This window comes from Microtus pennsylvanicus, chromosome 18 (assembly GCF_037038515.1).
Source record: "Microtus pennsylvanicus isolate mMicPen1 chromosome 18, mMicPen1.hap1, whole genome shotgun sequence".
In the NCBI taxonomy this organism is placed as follows: Eukaryota; Metazoa; Chordata; class Mammalia; order Rodentia; family Cricetidae; genus Microtus; species Microtus pennsylvanicus.
The window spans coordinates 30,372,321-30,389,944 of record NC_134596.1 but is presented as its reverse complement, the minus strand read 5'-3'; the positions used below and the strand labels follow the sequence as shown (position 1 = coordinate 30,389,944).

General features: G+C 47.8%; 1 protein-coding gene across 3 annotated transcripts in view; it reads right to left on the bottom strand.

Annotated features, from left to right (window-relative positions):
* Adamtsl3 (ADAMTS like 3) overlaps window positions 1-17,624 on the bottom strand; it is a 226,320-nt gene that overhangs the window by 185,237 nt on the left and 23,459 nt on the right. For all 3 annotated transcript variants that reach the window (XM_075952699.1, XM_075952698.1, XM_075952700.1), the window contains exon 3: window positions 3,576-3,695. In XM_075952699.1, the coding sequence (XP_075808814.1) occupies window positions 3,576-3,695 (120 nt within the window). The remainder of the gene's footprint in view (window positions 1-3,575; window positions 3,696-17,624) is intronic.

Here is a 17,624-nt window from a genome sequence, read left to right as displayed (position 1 = left end):
ATGCCCTAACCGATGAGTTATAGATCCAGCCCCAGGAAGGTTAAATTTAAAATGTTATATGGGAATCTTCTGATGTGAGAACATACGCTTCTATCTTTTCCTTCAGAGGGAGCTTATCTGAGAGTCTATGAATTACATGTTTGTCCTTCATATGACCGGCAGTAATGATTGTTAAAACAGGATGCTCACATGGGCAAGGAGAAATGCGTACATGGTCACCTTGAAGTACTCAGGCAGTCAAAGAGCTGTCACCAATGTTTCCACCCAATGAGGACAAACCAATAGGCAGAGAAGCAATGTGCCCAAAGTCACACAGGTAAAATGGCCAAAATGATACTCAAACGTGAACCTAAATCAGACCAGCTCCAGAACGTTCCTCCTAATCAATCTTAATGTTTGCTCTTGCAGTCACAAGACAAGGGTTTGCGTTTGTGTACTGGGAGGTTGGCCGTGTTTGATGGTGCCACCTTTCCCATAGTCCGTGGGAAGCTCTAGGATATCACAGTGCAACCTGAATGTTCAGAGGGAAGAGGAGAGAGCATGCGTGCTGCGGATGGGCTGACTGGACCCAGGATTAAACCTTGACATCCATTCGGAGGATACGCCTGCCTTCCTCGTTTTTAGGGGAGGAGGGTGGATGAGATGATTGGCTTGTTGTTTTTGATCTTGCCCCTTTCCCTTCAGAGAAGCATAGCATGGAAGCAACATAAAGAAGTTTTAGAGCCGGGTGGTGGTGGCGCACGCCTTTAATCCCAGCACTTGGGAGGCAGAGGCAGGCGGATCTCTGTGAGTTCGAGACCAGCCTGGTCTACAGGAGTTAGTTCTAGGACAGGCTCGAAAACCACAGAGAAACCCTGTCTCGAAAAACCAAAAAAAAAAAAGAAGAAGAAGAAGAAGAAGTTTTAGGTGCTAAAAACTTTGTTCTTGTCTCACCAAACCCCAGGGATCTGTGAAGCTCAGTATCAGCAGACAGTCTGCTTTCTGGAACAATGGGTCCTGCAGTAAAATCTCCACAGTGCACCCACTGTCAGGACCTGCTTTGGAACATTTAAAAAAAATGACAGAGGCTAGCTTCCCTCTTTTTTCCCTAGCTTTTATATGGTTGTTTTGTTACAGGCAATGTATCTACAAAACTTGGAGAAAGCATTAGAGACGATTTAATTATAAAATCCATAGCTACTTACTCCAGACACCCTGCTTTATTCTTTACTGTTTCTCGCGTGGTTTCTCTGAAGCTCTCATTTGCAAACTGATGGAGCATTGATTTCTGGCTAAGAAGGAGCTAGGCGTTAGAGTCCTTCTAATGACCCGTAGGATAGAAAGGCAGAAGGCAGCTTAATGCTATTTGGGTCTTACCTGGGACCAGCCCCAGGTGGCTGGGGCTAGCAATATGAACCCATAATTAACCCCGCTCTGCTCAGGTCCCACAAACATATTGTTTCGGGGACCTTGGGGAAGCGATTGCTTGTTGAACTTTTCAACTAAAAACTTTGGTCTTGTCTCACAAACCCCAGGGATCTGTGAAGCTCGGTATCAGCAGACAGTCTGCTGTGTCACAGCCCTGCCCCTCATTCCTCACCCTGGTGTAGAACAAAGGCCACCAAGGGTAGGTAGTTCCATAACAGCCCCAAGGATTCGGGGATATAGAGTCCTGGGCAGTGGGCTTCCCTATCTGCCTGTCCCCTCTGCTCCAGGCTGTCATTTATATTATTAGTCTGTCAAGCTAGGTGAGACCTCAGTTCCCATTCTAACCAACAGCCCAGTGCAGGTCCAGCCAGCTCTCGAACTGATCCTGTTCCAATAGTTGCATATCACACAAACCCATGTCAATAGATTAAGTCCGTCAAGAGTTGCTCCTCCTGAGGGATGTTGACCTAGGTGCTGGCCTTTGACCACATAGACAAGACAGCTGGTCCCAAAGTATCAGCCATCCTCCCCCACGCCACTGTGTGCCACGACATGGTTGGTGATGGTGACCAGTCCTTCATCTCTACTTGGGCCTCTAGGTAGCCAGAGCTACCCAGGTCCCTTGTGGGTTTAAATCTCCACTCACTGTTTTCTGCCACTGTCCCTGGAATTCTGGTATTCATCTACTAATCTCTACATTGTGTAGAGCTGGCATTGTAGGTCACAACTTGAAGATGATCCCAAAGAACTGTCTACTCTTACCTGCCAACGCTGCAGACTGAGACTGAAAGAGAGTCATGGCTCTAAGCGCACAGTTTACACAACATAGCCAAGCATGGTTCAATTCTCTGGTTAACCTTTGTGAAGCGATTTCACATAATACACACACACACACACTGCACACATTCAGGTGCTGGTGCTCCTGAAAGAATTTGTAGGGAGAACAGAGGTCCACGAGCTCACAGGTAAGCACTCGAGAAACCAGGAATGGTAAAACCTGCAGGACTGTCTCTTCAACGGAGAGATGCATAACTTGTTTTCCGTCCAGAAGGCTGGGAATGAGAGTGGCTAACAGTCCAGTGATCTGTGCTATCTGTAACCCCAGGCCATAACATGCTTCTACAGGCTGGACAAGAGATGCCTGATAGTCCAGGTGACATTTGCATTATCTGTATGGCCAGGGGTTCTCCCAAACTCCCACAACCAGGACTGGAGATGGCTAATAGACCCCACGACCTCTACGTTATCTGTATGACCTATGTAACACCTGATCTTCCCCTGGGCTCTTAGGATAACAAATGTACCCTATCTCTCTTTTTTAGAACCCATCTTCATGGAAGAAGTAACATGCATGTTGAGAAGCATCTCAGTGTGATTATGGCCTCCTTGTGCAAAGGGCACTGTGTCACACCAGGAAACTGTCTTCCAAATTGTACTATCTTAAATATGCCTGAAACAAACTGCCTGGTGCCAGACCCTAGGAGCTTGAACCAAAACAGGCATGCGTCTTGCCTCACCCGGGTGGTTACTCTGCTGGCTGTGGTGCTCACAGAGACCCCCATGAGAAGTGAAGTGAAGGCTCAGAGGGCGAAGAAGCCAGTCCATGCTAGTCAGAATCCACAGATCATTCTCTCTAGGAGAGTAAATTTAGTACAGCCATAGCATCTCTTCTGAGCCAGTGTTCCTGGCAGAGCTGAAGCGCACACAGATCAGGAAGTCACTGCGGCCAGCAGCCTCAGACCCCAACAGGATGTCGAGGGTCTGTTGTGTTAGTGGTGCCCCGAGGAACACACTGCTGTATCAGGCAGATGCTGTGTGTGCTATGTGCATCTATGTGTGCACCTGTGCTCCTGTGCAGGCCAGAGGAAACTGGCCGCCTGTCTCCATCACTTTCTACCCTGTTCCCTTGAGACAGTCTCCCGCTGAATCTGGAGCTCAGGTTATACCTTCGCGGCTGCGAGCCAACAAGCCTCACTGATTGGACCGTCCTGCACTGGGCTTGCAGGCACCCGTAACTTCACACGGCTTTTCACGCAGACACTGTTGACCTGAACGCGAGTTCTTCTGCTCACACAGCCACTCGTCCACACAGAGCCTCTCCCTAGCCCTTCGCCAGCATTTCTGGGGTAGAGGAAAGGCCGTGACGGGTCTTTCTGCAGAGGCCTTACCTGGTCATCATAGCGATACGTGAGGAACTGCTCCCCCGTGGTGTCTTCAAGGAAGCTTCCCTGAGGAGACAGTGCAAACTCAGGAAGGAAGTAGGCTCCAGGAGACTTCTCTGCTGTGGCCTGAAAGGCAAGGTCACTTGGTCACAAATAAGACACCGGGAAGGATCCTCTAAGAGGCAGAGTCCAAAAGGATCCCACTACAAATCCTCTCCTACCAAGAAGAGAGAACCGGCCTCTGAGCAAGGAGCAAGGTGAGGCGCATCAGACATCAGTGCTGGGACACTTTAGACCAGGATATCCCAAACGGGCACACATGGCCCCTTTCTCCCTCCTCCCACTCTGTGCTCCACCTTCCAGCAATAGAGACACAAAACAATTACTTGTTCAAGTTTTATGATTGCAAATCCATTATTTTAGGACTTTCTTTTCCTTTAAAGGCAAGTGTGTTTTATTTTTATTTATGCACATGCCTCCTGTTTATCTGTATGAATGGATGCCACTCTCATACAGGTGCCCCATGCCTGACTGTGTGAATGTGCACTATGTACCTATGTAGGTACTATGGAGTACCTATGTGGAGTACCAGAACCTGTCTGTTACGCCACGTGTAGGTAAGTGCCTCAAAGGGCCAGAAGGGGGCGTCAGATCCCCTGGAGCGGGGTTTGTCAGCCCTGTCACTGACATGGAGCTGGGGGCTGGACTCTGGTCCCTAGGAGAACAGCAAGAGCTCTTAATGCTGCTCCATCTCTCTAACCCCCTCAAATTCATTCTCTTTCATCCTTTCACTCCTTCCTTCTTTCTTGCCTTCCTTTATTCTGCCTTTTTCTCTTCAATGTGAAAGATGGGGCAGTTTTTCCCCACACTGCAAACAAGATGTGTGTTCATGACAGGAATTTTTAGAAAATGCAGACGGCTACCAAAGACAATGAAAAGTCACCCACAATCCCTGCAACCCATAATGGCGAATTTTGTTATTTGACCATATTTCCTTTGAAGCTTCTGTTTCTTTTATCACAATACTTTGCATGTTTTCATAAAGACCCATGTTTAAATAAACCGCTTTCCTAGGCTGATTTGCTCACAAGTTTAAGGCTCCATTCGTTCCTCGGGAAACTCACACATTTGCATGCAGCTCATTGATCTGAAGCACCAATGGTTGGGGTCTTCAACAGTTAAGACTTCTGCTGTGCAATATCCCTCAGATAAGACGGGCCTGGATCCACGCCCATCGTAGTACCCAGCACACACCGGCAGAGCCAGTCAAGAGTGGCCGAAGCGTGTGAAATGTTTTCTTGAATCTCTGCCTTGATTGAGCCAAGGAGGGATTTGGCAAAGGAAATGACATGCCTCGTACTCAGTCTTATCCAGGTAACACGCGTGGAACGATGATTGCGCAGTCTTATCCAGGTAACACGCGTGGAATGATGATTGCGCACACCCGGACTGGGCCCACTCGCCCTGCTTGGGGAGGAGTGAGGATAAAACAGAGGAGGAGATCACAGGGATTACCCCCCTGGAAACTGCTTTCTGCAACAGAACGGCGGGAGAAAAAGCACTCCTGACGGCTCTGTTGCCCCAGGGGTCACCTTCCCATAGTGCAGCGGAATCAGGGACTGGAGATTGAGTTCTGTTGGTAAAATGGTGCCTGGTTTGCATAAACCTTGGGTTTGATCCCCAGCACCAAATGAACCACGTTCAGAGGTTAACATCTGTAATCCTGGCACTCGGGAGGGGAAGGCAGGAGGATCAGAAATTCAAGAATATTCTTGCCTTGGGTCTCCTAAAAAGCATCACCATTTAACAAGTAACAAAAAGCCTCCAGTACCGAAGGGAACATCACCTCTTTTCTACCCTGCTTCCTCCCTGGCCATTGTTGCTTGAGCTCAGACTGATTTCATAAACAAAAACTGAGCTACTGAAATATCAGATAGAGACATCTTGCTTTTTAAACGAAGAAAAGATTACAACACATTCTCTAAGGTTGTTCCAAAAGAGATAAGGGCATATTGTCATTCACATCGTGATGACAGCCAGGAAGATGGGTTTTGTGCGCTCGGAAAGCAGCTCCTCTGTGTCTGCCCCTAGATCCAAAAGCAGATCGCTCAGCATCCTGCACCAGTTGAGCTGTGTCTCAGCCTGTGTGTGACAAGGTCTCAGGAAAGATGGTCTGGTCCTCTCATGGCTTCGGAAGGCCCGTGCCTCTGACATTTCCACCCAGAAGGGAGGTGACTACTTAACTGTCAGGGAAACTCTAAGCATGTGGCTTCTTATGGGACGAGGAGACCAAAGAGGTCAGGACATCCAAGTAGCAAGAGCTGGAGGCCAGGCCAGGGAGAGAGGGCCAGATAGGAAGTGTGAGAGCTTCCCAGGGCGTAGAGCCAGGGCCAGGGAAAGGCGCTGCCAAGATGCATCATCCACACCAGCCACTGTCCACAGCTGCTGAGTCACCAGGGACAGATGCAGGAGGAATCCAGATGAGCTCCGGGGACTGTGGATGTGAGACTTGGGGATACAGCTGGGTTCCCCACCCCCAACCCAGCTGAAGGTTGTAATTCTCACAGGAGGAAATACATACAGCCCAACAAGAACTAGATGGCCGCTGCCAACGCCTCCGCTCATACCCTGGAAAGGACCATGATGGGCTTGGAATGCTGTAAAAACTGTGATAGGATATATATTTGGTCTCTAACCACAGTTTCTAACACAAGATTCCTAAGACTATTGTAAATTCTGGGGTAACAGAAGGCACATCTTCTGATGCCCCCCACTCTAGGGGGGCTCTTGGAAAATGTCAAGCAGAAGCTTGTATTGATGGCTTTGTGTGTTAACTTGACACAGGCAGCCATGAGAGGAAATGCTTCTTTGAGGTCCAGCTGTAAGGCATTTTCTCACTTAGGGGAGGGCACAGCCACAGTGTGTAGTGCCCTCCCTGGGTTGTCGGTCCATTGTATATGAAAGTAGGCTGAGCAAGCCATGGGCAAGCAAGCCAGAAAGCAGCTCCCCTCCATGGCCTCTGCATCAGCTCCTGCCTCAGGGATCCTATTCTGACTTCCTTCACTAAATGAACAATGTTCAAGTGGAAGCCAAATAAACCGTTTCCTCCCCAACTAGCTGTTGGTCATGGTGTTTCGTCACACCAATAGAATCCCTCACTAGGACCGAGCTGGTTGGAACCAGACATGTGGTAAGATGATTGAAGCTTCCATCTCATTCCAGCCACTGAGGAATGGGGAGAAATTGAAGCTACAGTTGACATCAGAGACACCATTAACTATATAATAAAACTATATAATAACTATATAATAAAATCTCCATTAAAAAACTCAGGTCGAGGCTCAGGGGGCTACTGAGTTGGAGCCCACGTCTCTTTGCCCTTAGGACCATCTCTGACTTCTCCCCTTTCTCCTCCTCCGACTGTTCACTTGTATCCGTAATTGTATTCTTTCTCGTGTATTTTGTTTACGTGACTTGTTTGTTTGAGACAGGTCCTCATGTTGTAGCTCCAGCTGGCCCAGAACTTGCTTTCTAGATCAGGCTAGCCTCAAACTTGGGGGTGATCCTCCTGCCTGTACCCCAGAATCCCAGTGTTAGGATTACATTCATGTGCCATCAAGCTTGACTCTGAAGTCTTGATTAAAAACAAAAGAGATCGGTAACTATAAGGGAGGTATTTCCCAGAGTTCCATGAGCCACTCCATCCAGTTAGCAAACCCAAGGAGGGTTCTGTTAGAGGGAGTCTGGCTCACTGCCAACATGGACATGTGACTTTGTCACCAGTATCAGATCTGAACTTGGAGAGAACAGTTTTGTAAGGCTGCACCCTTAACCTCGTGGCTCTGATGTTACCTTCGGAGAGACAGCTCCGGAATGAAGAGAAGAACACCCAGCCAGTGCCTGCTGGAGAACTGGTGTCTAGTATTTACACCTCCTTGCTTTTTATGCCTACAATATTGTGTTGACTGACGAGCAGGGTAGGAAAAAAATCACGCTGGGTGGATTCTTATTTTCTGTCTTTCAGGATGCTGTCCTAAGAAGAGAGCACTATGGAAGAGAAAAGGGTATTCCTATCACATAAAACAAGACCTGAGGTACCTCTAAAATCAAGCAGTCAGCAGTTAACGGGAACATAGTGTGACTTGCCACTGAAATTCAGCAGGCCGATTTGAACATTGCTGGCTCAGTCTGAGCCCTGTAGGTGGGATACTCATCTCTCTCTGGAGTGTGAGCTCAGCCAAGCACCACATCACTAACTTACAGAGCTGTGGTCAGTTGAGGCCCCAAGTCTTTTCCCATGGGCTGCTGTTGAACCACGGTAAACCACGTCCTTGCATTCTGGGCTGAGACGGGACTGTCCAGCTTCCTGTTGTTCACGTCCCCTTTCCATCTGGCTCGTCAGCCCAGCCTGTCAGGACTGTTTTGAATCCCAGCTCCGTCCCCATTCATGCATCGCTTTCTCCTTGTTTCACTTCCGCCCAAAGGCAAGGCGCGGGCTCCATCCACGTCCTTGTCACCGAGACACAAGCTGAGCAGGCACAGGCTGAAGCCTGGACCTTTGCCTGTCTCCAGGCCCGTGAAGAATCAACCCTGGGAGAGGCTCTGTGATGGTCATCAGAGAATCAAGAAATAGATCATCCAGTACTCATATCTCGTGATAAACGGGGGGTGGGGGTATGATGCTCAATGGAAGAACAGAGATTCCATCATTCCTGAGAATGATTGGAGCAAAGGCTAAATGCCAAGAAGACAAAGCCTGAGCCAAGACTGCTAAGCTCTACCCGTGATGCCAGGGAGCTGAGGAGGTCTTCCAAAGTTGCTGTCAGGAACAGTGGGCCAGTTCTAACCAGGGCAGCCACACTCTGCAGGGGAGACTTAGTCTTCTGGATGGAGGGGACACTCCTGCAGGTGGAGTCTCCCGAAATGATGGCACGCCACAAAAGCAGATAGGTACAGGGACAACAGAGAGCCTCTCGGACTCTCAGCCAACATCAAGCCAGCAAGGACCACTCTCTGAGAATCTCAGACTCTCGGCCAGCATCAGGTCAGCAAGGACCACTCTCTGAGAATCTCAGACTCTTGGCCAGCATCAGGTCAGCAAGGACCACTCTCTGAGAATCCCAGACTCTCGGCAAGCATCAGGTCAGCAAGGACCACTCTCTGAGAATCTCGGACTCTCGGCCAGCATCAGGTCAGCAAGGACCACTCTCTGAGAATCCCAGACTCTCGGCCAGCATCAGGTCAGCAAGGACCACTCTCTGAGAATCTCAGACTCTCGGCCAGCATCAGGTCAGCAAGGACCACTCTCTGAGAATCTCAGACTCTTGGCCAGCATCAGGTCAGCAAGGACCACTCTCTGGGGCCCTCTGGCCCTTGAGCCTCCTGGCCAGGATGGCACATGGTAGAGTCCCATTTTAAGGTTTGTCCCTTTTAGGACCCAGAAGGAAAAATTCAAGTGACTAACAGTATGAAAACTCAGTCCCACACATCTTTCTTCCAGAAACCACAATATGCATTTTGTTTCTTGAACCTGAAATGAAGGTTAAAAAAGAAACTTTCCAGATAATTTTGGTTTTTAAGGAGGATTTCATCATTCTGAGACATTTAAGTATTTGGTTCCGAAACATCCTGATGAAATATAAAACACATTTGCTCTGGCAAAGGTTGGGGCGTGGAGCCTGACAGAAGGATGGTCTCACATTTTTTTATGATTTTTTTTTCTTGTTTTACAAATTAACTCCAGGACCAGGCATGGTGACACACGCCTCACCCTAGCCCTTGAGAAGCTGAGGCAGGGGGATCTGAGTTTGAGGCCTTCCTGAGTTACGTAGCAAAACCCTGTCTCAAATACAAAAATTAATTAGGAATTTAGTATCACGCATCTCTGTTTACGACCAAGGAACCACATCCCCTGATAGAGAGCAAGCAAAGCCTGGCATCTTAAACAACAGCTAGGTACAGCTTCAGCTAAAATACTAGGTTTACACTTGATCTTCTTTCTAGGTCACGTGTTTTTAAGAAGTGTGAGTAGCAAAGCAGGTAGGGAAGGGCCAGGCAGGTGTTCCAGAGAGAAGGTTCTAGAAATGTAAATAAGTCACGTTAAGACTCTAGCAAATTGTAATTTAGATCTAAATGAAGTTCACTGTGTCCATATCTCTCTCCCTCCCTTTCTCCCTAGCTGCCCCTCTCTGTCTCTCTCTCTGTGTCTCTGTCCGTTTCTGTCTCTATCTCTGTCTCTGTCTCTCTCTCTCTCACACACACACACACACACACACATCCTTCATCGGCAGAGCTCTGAGCAGTCAATAAAAAGATCTTGCTGAAACACGTTGTGCCTTTCAGTTTCCTGAAAGAAAAAAAAAGTTGAAAATGGCATCTTCTTACCCTCGACCTCTCCGAGACTCCAGTGCTCAGCATCAGGCATCATACGGGCTCCTCTGATAATGGAGTTCTTTCCCAGAAACCAACCCAAGCTGCTGAAGCCCAGCATGGAGCCCCGTGTGTCCCTTGTCTGCATGCTCCCTCTCCTACAGGAGGCTCTAAGACTCATCTGTTACCCTGCCAATATACAATCCTCATCCTCTTTTTCTGGGTTCTGCCCCCCACAAGCTTAAAGAAGAGTCCATTCTTCAAGCCCTTGAAGTAAGCGGACCCTTTCAGAAACAGCTGCAGCTTAAAAAATGTCACAAGGAACTGAGTCTGCCTTAAAACACCTCAGGAAACTGAACAGAACGAGCAGGGCTCCCTGACTGAAGAAATACCTGAGGTGTGATACCCGGACACCTAAAGCCCTGGTTCCGCTCTTCCTCTTTCTAGTCTTACCCTTTCTGGCCCCACTGCCCAAGAGAGGGAGACAAAAACCCCTGCCAAGGAAGTCAGTGGAAAAAGGAATGTGGGTGGGGGGAGAAAACGACTTGGGGAGAGTCCTGTGCAGGAGTGGGAGGACCAGGGGTCCCCTTCATTCTAGCCCTGGAATGACTGCAACACCCTGACAAGAGACCAGAATTCTGTGCTGAGGTGAGATCCTGCATGGATCTGAGCAGGAATTCTGTGCCTGTGATGAAGGAGACTCTCCAGGCCCTGACAGGAATGCTGTGTGAAGGGACAACACTCTCCAAGCTCTGGCAGGATGGCTGGGTGAAGGGGGACCGCTGTACAGACCCTGACTGGAACGCCATGTAAAGAGAGACCACACGGCAGGCCCTGGGGGGAGGGATGTGTGAAGCGAGACCGCTCTATGCACCCTGGAAGGAAGGGTGAACTGCTGAACTGAGGAAGAGCCATATGTAGGCCCAACATGAGTTCCATGCCGAGAGAAAATGCTTGTTCTTCGTCTTGGAATCTGCGCTTTGACCCTGAAGTGAAACTTGTATTTCCCCACAATCATCTCTCCGGCAGAGGCAAGGCATATTGACCTTTTAGGTGAAGGACGAATAACTATTTTATTTTAGCAAAGTGATAAGAAGCTCCAAAAGGAAGGAGTATGCAAGTAAACCTGGAGGTCCATAAGGTCTGTTACATCACTCAATCAATACACGTTCATTATAACTTCATATGGTGCCTCACACCTGCGATTCCAGCCATTGGGAAGCTGAGACAGGGGGATGAGCCTGAGGCCAGCATCAACTATAGGACGAGACTTTGCGTCACAAAAAGACATAAGTAAACAGACGTTCATCCTGTGTCTTCCATGTATCCAGCGGTGTTTCTAACACTGACATTTAGGCAGTCAACAAAACAGACAGGAATCAAGTCCTAAAGAGTTCAGAGTCTAAGCCGGCAGAGCAGGAAGTAACCAGAGAAGCCAATTGCAGGTGAGGTCATACAGGAAAGGAAGGGGTGGGGACAGAATGCCAATGGCAGTTGAACATGGGGTGGTCAATGCCAAGTAGGTGGGAAGTCCCTAGGGAATCGCCTTCTTGTCTGAGTCTCTAAACTAATAGGAGTATCTTGCCCTTTTCCTTGGGGATCCCAGTGTCTCTAGGCTGGAACCTGGCGAGGTTTCCACCAGCAATAAGCTTTGTAGTCTGCTCTACCGACAGCACCAGGAGCCCTTTGCTCTGTGGCCCACGTAGCTCCCTGGCATCAGGACAGCCTGGCCAGGTTTAGCTTCCTGCTCCTCTGCCTTCTGCCTTCTGTGGTGGACCACACCTGCCGTTCCTCTGTCTGGAGAACCACGGCCTGGCACTGGCCACGCCCTCATGACACAATCACAGCGTGTGCATGTAAGACGTGCCAATCAGTAATCACCCACACATGGTGCTCTTTGCTGGCAGCGAGGTGACGTTACTGAGTGGCATGCAAACGTGCACACAACCCTCATATAACCCTCACGCATGAATCTGTTAATCAGTAGCAAAGGGAATAAAAGCATTGTAGCTGTTCTCTTTGGCAATGAGACACCTCCCAACCTGACAACATCCAGAAACCCACTGGGGACATAGACATATTTATTCTAGGCCTTTCCTCAGCCCTACAGCTGTGTTGCTTTCAGGAAACAACACGTCTGTGGGGCTGAAACCATGCGAGCTTTCAAAGTGAAGCAAGTCTCCCGAAAGAAAGACAAGACGGAAACCGGCTGTTTGCCCACACTCTAAAAGTCGCTTGTGTTCACCATACACTGGTTTGTTTTTCTAAGTTTTCAAGGCAGGAAGTGTGCAGAGGAGCAGCCAAAACTGGATGCTCAGACCTTTCAGAGCATTCTTAAGCAAGCAAGACGGCCCGGCAGATAACGATTTAGACTTGGGGTGTCTGTGCTCCAGGTATAAACGACAACGCTCCAAGTTCCACGAACCTCAAAATCTTAAAGCTTAGCATCAAAGATATAGAACTTCCTGAAGATAAAAGGTGATGCTTTCGTAACAAGATACAAATATCCGCTTTTTGTAGCCCAGTGGCCGGAAAGGCACACCGGCGCTCTAAATCAGCAATGTACTACGTCCTTGGTTAAAAGGACACTATGTTATAACATTATACATTCTGTTTAACAAAAAAAGGGGGGGGCATGCTAACTATTGTCCTTGATCAAATTATATGTTAGAGGTAATACACATCTCTGGATTTAAACTGGCATACTTTTAAAGTATAATTTTTAATTTCTGAAAAATGTAATTAAATTTATTTTGGGTCTCTGAAACAGAATCCTACTGTGATGTATTTGTTTTGACGTGAAACTGTCCCTTAGTTTTGAAGCCCAAGTAGTAAACACTGCGTTCACTGAAGTCTGTGGTCCAGATATATGGGAAATCACACTCCTAAACTAGTCCCACGTGGAGATAGTAGACACCTGTTGCAATGAGTGACAGAAATTCAGGTCCACAGAGGGCCAGAGTAGCCTGCGAGGCCAAGCCACCTCCACAAGAAAGTGAGCCTCTGGATCTGTACACACAGCCCCAGGACTTTTTCCAACCTCACTAAACAAAGCCAGGCAGACTCAACAGCATCCCAGGCAGGCCAGAAGATGCAGGTGGAGTAATGTTTATTTACTATGCTTTTTAATTACTAAAGTAATATTGTTGCCAACTTTTTTTAAACCACTGAAGAAAAACCAAACAAACTATAAAGAACGCCTCTGGTGCTTTTGTCATGAGTTACTGCATTTTTTTTTCCATCAAAATCAGGCCCAGGTGAGAAACAAATAAAGATCCTCCCTGGGTCAAAGGGCCTGAGATGCAGTCACACTGGGGTCAACGACGGGAAGTAGAAAGTTAACTTCTAGACAAGAAGGCAAGCTCGAAGAGCTCTTGGGTTGCTTGCCCTCACTGCATCCAGGACGGCGTTGTGTTCCTGAGGAGGCAGCTTGCACATTTTGAAAAATCCTACATCCTCTTAAGACCTCGGACTTCTCATTTGGTAAATGGACTGAAAGCCATTCAGCTTCCCACAGTTGCTGTGCCGCTGTAATCCACGTGGGAGAGCTCCGCCAGCCAAGGGGGCCTCGCAGATGATCAGTGCTATGCTTATTGAGATCCTAGGGTTCCAAAAGCAAGTTTTTAATTTGCGAGTTAATGCAAGCATGCACCGAGGACTTTCCATGGCAGATGCTGTGTTATCCGTGAGAGCAAGTATCGCACGCCATGTTCTCCGGCTGCTCACCATCTGGGTTGGAGTACGCACTGAGAGTCAAGCTAACAGGAGATTACCAAGTCACGTGATACCAGCCGTACTGTAGAGGAAAAGACAGGGCAGTTCAGCCGCACACGAGGGTGTCACAGAGGCGGTGGCCACCAAGGAGGGATGTAAAGGATAAGCAGAAATCACCCTGAAAGGCAGAGAGCAAATGGAGAAACAGAACCCTCTCAAAAGCATGAGCAAAGGTGGAAGGCTGGAGAAAACAGAGCAAGCTGGATGAAGTGGAGCACAGCCCTGCACAGCTGGAGCACCGGGTATAAGAGGAGTGGAAAGAGGAGGGCATGGCAAACCATCAGGATCCTGACGGGGAGTGGACAGCAGGGCATGAAATCCATGTTCTCCTTCAGAAGACTGGGGGAGGGCATTAAAAAGTGACATGATTATAGACGGAAGGAGGGATGAGTGACAGAGGCAGGGGAATCAGCAAAGGGACCAGTAATACTCAGGGGTGAATTCATGGCACCAACAACTGACAGAGGAAAATTAGTCATGATGAAATAATATCTCAGGACACAGGGTATGAAAAATATTATCCCACTTTATATGACATACTGGGGGAAACTGCAAATAAAAACTGACCAGGAAGAGAGGGAGGGAGGGAGAAAGTAAAGAAGGAAGGGAGGGAGAAAGTAAAGAAGGAAGGGAAGAAGGAAAGAAGGAGGGAGGGAGGGAGGGAGGGAGGGAGGAAGTAAAGAAGGAAGGGAAGAAGGAAAGAAGGAGGGAGGGAGGGAGGAAGTAAAGAAGGAAGGGAAGAAGGAAAGAAGGGAGGGAGGGAGGGATATTTAACATTCTTCCCATAAAGGAAAAAAAAGTCACAAGGATTTCAGAGTGAGCACCACAAAGCCTTCGAAACATAAACAATTCCCAACTTAAAAAATCCTTTAGAGCAGAGTAAAAAGTAAAGAACACCCAGTTACTAGCTTTGTACACATTATCAAAATCTTGCTAACAAAACCAGACACAAATGACAGAAGAATGAAAACCACACATCAATCACACTCCTAGGAGCAAATGAACCAAACCATACAAAGCCAAGCCACGGACCCGCAGGATGGATCCATGCGCTGTGGAGTATCCGTAACCCAGAGGACAACAGAAAGGTAAAAGTGAATGAGCTCAGCTTCACACGTCACTAGAGATAAAACTTAAAACCACAACACTGAGCAGAGCTGATACGGTATGATTTCATGTGTATGGAAACCAAAACAGGATAACACCAAATAAGATGTTATTATAAACGCACTCGAATGGCTAGACTCTGATGACAAGCAAAGGAATTATGAGGCAACCTTTACCTTTTGCTGTGGTTACTTCCAAACAGAGAAAGATGCGGTAAGAAAACACTCCACTTAAGGACCCATGGCGGGTACATGACGAGCATTAGATCACGCTTCTGGGGCTGCCTCGTGTATGGCTGTACAAGCCGAGCGCTCCACAAATGTATATGGTCACGCTGTGGTTTGATTCTGCAGTGTTCCCCATAGGCTCCTGCGTTTGGACGCTTGGTCCCCAGGCAATGGCGCTGTTTGGCGCGCTCCTAGAGGCTGTGGAGGTGGAGTCGGGCTGGAGGAAGTACGTCACGTCACGGGAAGCGGGATTTGAGATTTGATGGCCTGGTCCCATTTCCTGCTCGCTGTCCACTTTCCGCTTGCAGACTACGGATGCAGCGTGGCAGGCTGGCCTGGCTGTCCTGCTGTCAAGTTTTCCCCACCATGACGAGTTTTATCTGCTCTGGACCTGGGAGCCAAAGCAACTCTTTTCCCGTAACTTGCTTTTGCTAGACTATTTTGCCCCAGGAACAGAAAACTGATGACCTTTGCCTTCCTTTAAACATTGTATCACATAAATTATCTTGTCAATTTACATATGTATAGTAAAACCCACTTTAGCTAGAATTATATGTTTGTAGACATAAGGTGTATACTTAAATATCAGATAAGCAAAGCCCTCCTGGTGAATGGCAGATTAGTCAATAAGTTCTTTAGGGCTGGAGAGATGACTCAGCGGTTAAGAGCATTGCCTGCTCTTCCAAAGGTCCTAAGTTCAATTCCCAACAACCACATGGTGGCTCACAACCGTCTGTAATGAGGTCTGGTGCCCTCTTCTGGCCTTCAGGCATACACGCAGGAAGAATATTGTATACATAATAAATAAATATTAACAAAATAAGTTTTTTAATACAATAGGTAAAAAAAATCAGAGGGAAATAAGTGAACACAGGTTTTTTCTATATCTGTGCACCAAAATCAATTCCATGTAGATAATATATAATATTTCACATATTATATATATATATATATATAGATAGATAGATAGATAGAGAGAGAGAGAGAGAGAGAGAGAGGGCGGGGTGTAATGATTTCACCATTATCTAGACTCAAGAACTGGGAAAGAAGACCCCACCACCAATCTAAACTGATTTTCTACTGGAAGCTATGTTTATTTCCGGAGTTTTAAAGCAAATCTGTAATCACCAGTTTAAGGTATTTACCTGATACACTGGACACCAGACAAGCCCGTGAGAGGTCCTGCTGAGTGGCTTCCTTTCACATGTGTGGCCATGGTTTTGAAGTGTGCTCATGTGTCTCATGAGGCTTTGTCAAACCCAGAATTTTAAATAATATGGCTAGCCACCTGTTCTTCATCGTCTTCCAACTTCCTCATCTACATCCAACCTAAGTGTACATCTCAGTGTGTACCCCTCCATTCCCGCCCACAACCCAGCGAGCCCAGTGAGTCTTTCTCCACTTTCTGCTGGTCCCTCTTTTTTCATGAGTGGCCTCGCCTGTAGTAATAAGGAGCGCGGCGGGGCTGCGTCCCCAACACCCCAGCCGCCTGGCTCGGCTAGCTTATGCCCCGAAATAATTACACAGACACTGTATTCATTTAATCACTGCTTGGCTCATTTCTACCTAGCCTCTTCTAGGCTAACTCTCGCACCTGGACTAGCCCATTTCTTATCATCTGTATAGCACCGGTCTTACCGGGGAGATTCTAGCCTAAGTCCATCCTGGGTCGGAGCTTCATCGCGTGTGTCTGCCCGGGAGCAGGGCATGGCGTTTCTCTGAGGCCTCTGCTCCAGAGAGGAGACCTGTCGAGTCTGACCTCACTTCCTCTTCCTCCCAGCGTTTTGTTCTGTTTACTCCTCCCACCTATCTCCTAACCAATGAAAGCCAAGCAGTTTCTTTTATTTTAACCAATGACCTTCCTCCATCACTCGCCTCCTTCCATTTCTCTTTCTCCTTCCGTGGATCTAGAGTTTAACTCTTAGGTCTCCTGCTCTGTCCTCTAGGTCTCTCAGCTCTTCCCTCCCACTTCCTGCTCTGGTTTCCCACTGCATTTCCCTCAACTCCTTCCCTGAATTTGCATTGCAAAAAAATCTCATTTTATTTTAGCATAAGAGGGATGTTGGGGATGTAGCGGACTCTCCTTAAGTGCGGTTGCTTGCTCTGGTTCTGTCTCCTCTGCTGGTACCAAACCTGTGAGAGACATCTGACCTAGATGTGCAGTTCCTGGCCCAGAAGCTCCTAGGGTCCCTTGAGTATAAACACGCAAGGCTTCTTTGCTTATTGCTGTAACCAAACACCTCACAAGAAGCAACCTGAGGAAGCGAGTGTTCACTTTGTCTCACGGTTTTAAGTGCACAGCCCATACAGTGGGGAATGCATGGTCGGGCAGTCCCATGGTGAGCAAAGGGTGTGGCTAAGACTTCTCACTTCCAAACCAAACAGGAATCAGAGAGAATGGACAGGAAATAGGACCCATCTATAACGCCTCAAAACCAAACCACCGTGTCCCGCTTGCCTCTGTGAGAATCCACTAGAGTTCCACCACCTCCCCAAGTGAATTTTCAAGTGAGAAACTAGCATATGAGACCATGCAATACGATTACACAATCAAAACACGGTCAAAAAGTTTTAACTC